General features: G+C 37.1%; 1 protein-coding gene across 3 annotated transcripts in view; it reads right to left on the reverse strand.

Moving 5' to 3' along the window:
- Positions 1–8,000, reverse strand: part of Trps1 (transcriptional repressor GATA binding 1) — a 229,951-nt gene that overhangs the window by 184,060 nt on the left and 37,891 nt on the right. For all 3 annotated transcript variants that reach the window (XM_028766562.1, XM_028766571.1, XM_028766554.1), the window contains exon 2: positions 2,030–2,958. In XM_028766562.1, the coding sequence (XP_028622395.1) occupies positions 2,030–2,956 (927 nt within the window). In that variant the 5' untranslated portion in view covers positions 2,957–2,958. The remainder of the gene's footprint in view (positions 1–2,029; positions 2,959–8,000) is intronic.

Here is an 8,000-nt window from a genome sequence, read left to right on the forward strand (position 1 = left end):
TCATTGTTCAATAGTGGTCTTGGTGTTCTCTTCACAAAAAAAAAAAAAAAAAAAAAGCTAACTTTCAGAAGACTTGATCCTTAACCTATCTACTTCCTTGAGAGAATCACCCACTTTCCCCTTGGGTTGGTTTTACGCTACATGTTGCAGTATTCATTCTCTTCAACTGAAGAAGAAACTAAAACACGTCTAACAAGATCACCTTCCTGCCTGCGGTTACCTATAACTTTCCTTTGCTGCATGCATAGCAGGGATTTAGTACACAGCACAGTTGATTATCAGCTGTTTTATTTCCAAATTCAGATAGCTCACACATCTGTTTCATTTCTAAAATCACTGCCCAGGAAAAGTGTTCCACCCAAACATAAACTTTACTATAAATAACTAAGAACCTAACAAATAACTATTTGGGGGAAATGGAAGTGTGTTTAAAAATCTGAATTCTTCCAAACCCTAGGCCTTAGTAATCTTTTTAGAGCCTTCCTGACAGCCGGGATCAGCTTCCCTCAGAAGTCGTCCCCAGAGTGAACAAACTGAAACTGCCGGAAATCCAGGTATTAACATCATATTACTTGCTAATTATAAAACACCGTTTCACATACTGACATTATGCACTTCCAACCCTTTTATCTAAAACACGTATTTGCTTTCCAAATCAGAGCTTGACAGCAGAGTGTATCTGACATAAGACAGCGAAATGATCCTTAATAAGACAGGAGTTCAAAAGCATGCAGCTTTTATGCATAATAACTATGTTGCCTTAATTTGCTGCTCCACAGAAATAACTCTATTTGCAGAAATTCACTGAGAAGATAGAAACTTTAAAGATGAAACTGGCTTATTAAGTTTTGTCCATATCCCCTTTCCAAGGCGATGCCCACTCTGATACTGAATTGACTCAGAATTTTCTATCCTGGTCCTTATTACAAATATTGCAAAATATTTTATGCCTATCCTCTGTAACCTAACTTTCTGTGCTTTTCTTAATTGATGCTGCTTAGTAAAAAAAAAAAATGGTATGAAAGAGGTATTGTGGCTATGAAGATGACAAAAATGACTGTCAAGACACTTCTAGTGCTATAGACACTCATTAGTTGTATGGTACATCATAAATAAGTTTAATATTAACTATCAAGTGATTTGTGATCTCCCTCTCCTAATAATACAGAACCAATTTAGATGATGTAACAAAACTTTATACTCTACTGGACTGGCTATGAGCTTCAACTAAGCTAAAATCACAAAAATTAAAATCAAATGTTGAATTTTTTATATGTACTTCAATGTTTTATTCAAATTAAATTTTACACTTTAGTATTTTTTTCAGGTCATTTCTACTTTTAACCGAGGACAGAAAAATAGGTGAAAACAGCATATGGATTTCAATAAAAGTATAAACATGTCATGAATTATTACCATTTTCTTTAAATAGACAAAGGGATGCTTTACTGGCTTGCATAAAAGTCATTCCAGGCCCCTACTCCTTATAGTCTCATTGAAATTTTTGGTCATTGTAAAATGTTATTTTCAATTTTCATTTGTAATGATTCTGATATTTCAGGAGTATGTATGTCTCTGTCACTGTTGATATTACTCAACTCTAATTAGACTAAGTATAAAATACAAATACTAATACTAAGATACAAAAAAATGATTGACCCAGGAGGAAGAATATAGGAGAAGTCTAATAGTCAGAAATTAGAACAAGGATATGAATTATCGTCATGGGCAGTTAGAGATCGCTGGAAGGCTGAAAATATCTAACTACCGTGAAGTAGATCAAGAAATAGGAATCAGCCAATTCCATGAACAGACTTTTCCAAATCTACTGGAAATTTTGTGCCACGGGAAATTAAACTCTGAATACACATTTGAGTGGAGTAGCAATGAGAGACATACATCTTTTCTATAGGGCCTAAAAGCTACGTGTCTGGCCTTGGGAACTGACTCGGAACATGAAAATAGGAATTTACATTTCATCACTAATCACTTTTTTCTCCTCCTAGAAATCACAAGAGAAAACACGAACCTGTACATCATAGGTCCCGTTTAGTAAAGCAGGCCGTGAAGAGCTGATATCCTGCAGCACACCAGAAAGCACAGAACGGTTGACCTTCTGGAAGTCTTTGGAATGGCTGAACTGCACCATGTTATGAAGGGCCAAGATTTTGCTGTCCAGTTCAGCATCCTGCCTGGTGCGATTATGCAGTCCTAAGTGATACTTTCGGAAGTGCTTAATCAGATCTGTGGGGTCATTGCCATAGTAACCGTATCCACAGATATTGCATTTAAAGTCCTGAAGCTCTGGAGACAGAGGTGCCGGGTCTGGGTTGTCATTCACCAGTAAGTCACTTTTGGGTTTACTTAGTCTGACACCCCCATCTGAAGGCACTTGTGGGTTTTTTGAGGCCACAGAAACTGGACTCAAACCTTGACAATTGGCTTGACCACTCTGTACTGGCCCTGTTTCCTCAGTGGCCTTTGGTGACATTTTATGCTCTTCCTTTGTCTCCAGTGAATCCCCTGATGGGGTGCAGGCCATATCTTGAGGGTCATCTGCCTCTGCTCTTTGAGGAGACTTCAAGGGCTCGCAGACTCCCCCAGCAGCTGGAGATGAGAAAGCCAACATATTTCTGTCTGTTACCTCATCATGTGGGAAGGAGGCAAGGTTCCCTCCCTTACTAGGGCTTTCATAATTGAAGCCAGCCTTCTCACTCAGGCCTGAGATTTGCAAGTCCTTCTTACTGCTAGAAGACGGCTCTTGGCCATGTGTGCTGTGTTCCTCCTTCGTGTTCAGTTCTGCAACATCACTCTGATCTGTATTTTCTGACATCTGATCTGCAGAAAATTCTTTGTTCTTCCCAGATACCTTGCTCTCCGTAGCTGTTGGCTCCAGGGTTTGACCCTCGCCTTCACTAGCAACGTTTCTCAGAGGGGGGTTCTTTTTCCGGACCATATCTGTGAACACATAAGGAAAATGAAGGTACATAGTTATTGGAAGATTATGTACAGGTAACTTAATCTAGGATATATTACAGTCTATTCAAGGTCTTCCAAGGTACACAATAAAATAGTTCTTCTGGGGGCAGCGGGAGGGGGGTAACAGACAAAAGCAAATCATTGATATTTGGAATTGTTTAACGCAAAGGCTGGCTGGTACATTCTTTTAAGGTAGGTTACAAACATTGAAAGACTCATAGCCATACTGTTAATCAATCCCACCCATGTTATTTCCAATTAATTTTCCTTATTTTCAATTATGGTCAATGATAAGTACACATATATTTATATATGTTATCAAATTTATATCATATATATGCAGATATACTATTTATAGAACAGAGACGTACATGTTTAACTTTACAAAACACATCAACTATGAACTCCCATGAAAAAGTATGTAATATACATATAATTACTAAGTTGCATTTTTATGTTGTTATGCTGATACAAATATAGTTTCAATGAAATAGATTCATGTCAAAAAAAAAAAAAAGAAAAGGACAGCTATGTTATGAACTGAGTGAAAACTGCCCACTTAATAACAGGAAAGAAGATAGTGAACATTTCTGATCCGCCCTACCAAGAAGTTCTTGATAACCTAAGGACACCATTCTGGAATTTGAGAGTAGGGCCTGACACGCATTACAGCAACAAGCGAGGTCTCACCAGGACTCTAGAAATACACGAAGCCTGAAGTGTGTTCTCACGTAGAGAACAATATTGAAGTTGATACAAGTCTCTGTCATTCTGAGGCTGAAATGACAAGATCCTTGGCAGTTTCTAGTGATTTTCTTCCCACGCCAGCTCTACTGTCTCGACCTTAGGCCTTAGTAACATCAGTAGCTAAAATCAAGCTTAGACCCAGGTGATAATAGTGACCGGAACTATAATAACATTGAGAAATAAATAGTCTCCTACAAATTAAAGACCACATTAACAAAGGCCAGTTGAAAACGGGGCCCTATGGTCTTTGTTCTTGAAGCTCTAGGCTGAAAGACTCAGTGTTGCCTAAGTCATCACTCAAAATGTCTCTCTGAAATTTCTACATGCTAATTTCTAATAAAACAAGCTTTCTTTATTATTAGCAGGCTCTGCTGGGAGGACCAGTTCAGTGAAGTAAGTTATACCAAAACTCTCAATGTGCTTCAAAAAACCAAATTAGTAGGATGGCTTAGCTGTTTTCCTCTGTAACTCCTGCATGGGCTGCAGAACCCCATTAGCTTGAAAGGCATGGGTAGACCTTTGCTTCTGAACAACACTAATTTCTCAAAGTTGTTGTAATATGAATCGCTGAACAAGATACTGCACTAACGTGTAAGCCATCCTTCATTAACTATTGTTGAACACAGTTTTAAAACTACAATGTTCTCCTAACGAACCAATAATATCATTCATCAAATATTCACATACACTCCCTCAAGGATTAACAAAACTAAAGGAGTGAAGATTCAAGACAAAATGTTAGTCCGGGGTTGGGGGGGACACTGACCTGTGGGAAGGAAGAGGAATTTGTATCTTTCCTGGTGAGTGTAAGAGAGCCTCAGGTAAAAGAAGTTAGGGAACCTTCCTTGTAATTTGGGACACAGGTTAACTATGTTTTTGTAATGTTTCAATTTGAGTGTTGCTTTTGTTGACAACATCTAAGGATGCCTATATTTGTCTGTTGGATGAGGCTCTGGTAGCCTTGGGAGGGCATGTGAAAGATTACAAGGCAATTTTAGTGCTAACTACCCAAGGGGAAAATGGTAAGGAAAAAAAAATAAGAACCTAAAAAATTAGTCAGTATTTAAACTATAAATGTAAACAAAACCCATGTTATTGTAAACCAAGGATAGTGATATGTGCTTGTAGTCTTAGGAAGGCTTTCAGGATGCTGAAAGAGGATCAGCTGAGCCCAGGAGTTCTGGAGTAAACCATAGAACTCAGTGAGGTGTGTGTGTGTGTGTGTGTGTGTGTGTGTGTGTGTGTGTGTGGTGTGTGTATGCATGCATGTGTGCTTGTGTGCACACACTTATGTATATTTACAAATTTGCAAGCCCATGCTAAGTATACCTTTATATGAGTTTGCATATATTTGTGCACTTATATTTAAAATTGATCTAGAGGACAGGATGCTCTAGTTCATAATATCAAGAGTTCCTGCACATAAAATGATATCCGTTTGGGACATGTCTTTTGCCTCTCTTTACAGAATTCTAAAGGTTTTTGTACATTTCACATTATCTAATCCTTTACTACAGTTTAGTCCTTCTCTGGTCAAGTGGTTAAAAACCCTAACATTTGTGTGTCAACTCTTCTCAGCATACCTACATTCTAACAATGACTAACTGAAATAATGTGAATGAGCTCGTTCCAGAACTATAAAACTTCTGCATGAAAAGACAGAATGTCTGTAGAAATCATAATCGGATTCATGAAGGTTACCTATCTATCAGAATGAAAAGTGAATGGTTTATGCCCATATATTAATGTCATTGTGATTGGGAAGACGACAAGGGAACTAAGATAAAATACTTAAAAGTGAACTGATCTAAATACATTCATATTGGGGAAAAAGGGACTTTTTTTTCAGAAGAAACGTTTTAGATCTTTGCTGATTTATCACTATTATGAAAAATGTAGTGGGTCAAAGGCTAAAAATGACTCCACCAACATCATTAGGTACTGAGGGGAAAAAAAGAGAATTTAATTAAATTATTATCTTCCCAAAATTTAGTTCCTTCGTCCACCCAGGAACAGACCTTCAGAAAGCATATGACTCACTGGTGTCTTATGCTCAACAAAGTCCTTAATAATATACATCGCAAAGAACGTTAAACTGCTCAAACTTCAAAGAAGAATCAGAGAGGTCACTTGGGTTTTATATTGTGCTGTGGGGGGTAGGGGCATGTTCTTTTTAGTTGCTGTTTTTTAAAAAATGTGGTTAATTTATTTGAGTATACTTTGAAGTAGCTATAGAAAGAAACATTATTTTTTACTGGAATTATATCATCATAATTTTTCAGAGTGACATATTGTGTAAATATAAGCACATTTGCAATACTTCTGAGTGGAAGAAACTCCCCTCTCAAGTCATAAGTTAGATAGCACAAGACTATAGCCACCCGCCAGTTATTATCTCTAAGACAAATAACAGATTGCACGATGTTTCACTGTGTGCCAAGAACTTTTCCAGTGAACATTTTCTCTTGAATAAAAAAAAAAATAGATCACATACTTGGAAAATCGTACCCAGCATTGGCTTCATAAAGCATGTGGGTGGCTTTAGAGTGGTTTCTACAAGTATTGATTCTATTTGTCAACTACCAGGAAGCTTATTGTCTTAGAAGATGCTTAGTGAGCACTGAAGATGTTTTGAGAACTGATCTGTACATCTGTAAAACAAACAACACAGAGAAAGTATTCTCTTCCTAAATAATGTACACATGCTTGCACGGGTTACACCTAAAGTAAAATGCCATGCTAGCACCCTGGGCTGCTAAAATAATTCTGATAAAAGCCCAGGCAGACACGAGACAGAAACCTTTCCTTTTTAGTTTTAATAATACAGCCAAAAAAGGAATGTGATATAAAATATTATAGGACAAGAATCATTTCTCATATAGATAAAAATCTTGGTGAGATTATTCAGCCCATAAAACTCTCTCAACCCTAAAGACTGTCATACTTACCAATGCTGGGTGGAGAGGGGCTCTAAATATGTTCACACCAGCAATGGTTTTTCTAGACGAACTTTAGAAGTCATTCAAATGGACAATCACATGAATGAAGGTAAATCATCAGTTATGTCTCATTCTACTCCATAGCAATATTCCTATTTTAAACTAAAAGAACAAATAAATTCAAAACGCTTGTTAAGGTAGATCCACTATAAAGCAGATTTTTTTAGATAATGAGGTTAAAAGAGGAAATGGACAAAGGGAATCCAAACTGATCATTTAAGGCTTCACCATAATTGAGAGAAGCAGAACTATTACCTAGTGATAGAATGGTAAGCACTGTGTATATCAACACCACATTCAACACACACACACACACACACACACACACACACACACAAATCCGTCTTAATTAGACCATTTAACCTGACTGCAAAGAGAGTTAAGTATGTTCTAAGATATGATATACCTGTCGAAAAAATCCTTAGTCCTAAACTCAGCTAATTTTATTGAATTCTAAATTAGGACAATGAACTTAAAAGCATTCTTAGAGTTCACAATTATTTAAAACATAAGAGAATAAGGCTTCATGTTATAGTATCACTTATATTTGTGCAATGGGAGTGTTTAACATTAGAGTTTAAGACACAATGCTCTTTATGTCACTGATTAAGTATATAAAAGAATCGTCCATGTAAGACATAAATCTTTTTCTCCAGGTAGCTTCTTCACAGAAAATAAGAGACTTAAGATTTCTGTTATCTGGGCAATGAAATTCACCCATAGTGACTTAGTTCTACATCATGTATCTGCAAACACATGGACAAATCTATCTTCATGCTCACATACATGTACACAAATATATGCACTCATACACTTACGAAATGTTCTTAGCCTAACTATCCATGCAATCAATAATCAAACTGCCTGACCAGAGAAACCAATTCTAACAGAAACTTAAAACAAACTGAATTCAAATTCAGTGTGGTGAAAACTAGGATTAGTTCCCATTGAATACGAAACTCTTTGAGTATGGAATGTAACATGTACGTTCTCTGAGTACTTTGGCCTCAAACAAAAGAATAAAAACCAGGAAAGGAAGAATGGGAACAAGTCACACGTCTTATTTTAGATGTGATTTACAGCACAAATAAGTTTAAGATAGCCCCATCCTAGTTTAAGATAACCTCCTCCTAGTTTACGCTACTCCCCAACACACACACACACACACACACACACACACAAACAGAGAGAGAGAGAGAGAGACAGAGAGACAGAGAGAGAGGCAGAGAGAGAGAGAGAGAGAGAGAGAGAGAGAGAGAGAGAGAGAGAGAGAGA

Source organism: Grammomys surdaster, unplaced genomic scaffold, assembly GCF_004785775.1.
Source record: "Grammomys surdaster isolate TR1022 unplaced genomic scaffold, NIH_TR_1.0 63, whole genome shotgun sequence".
NCBI lineage: Eukaryota > Metazoa > Chordata > Mammalia > Rodentia > Muridae > Grammomys > Grammomys surdaster.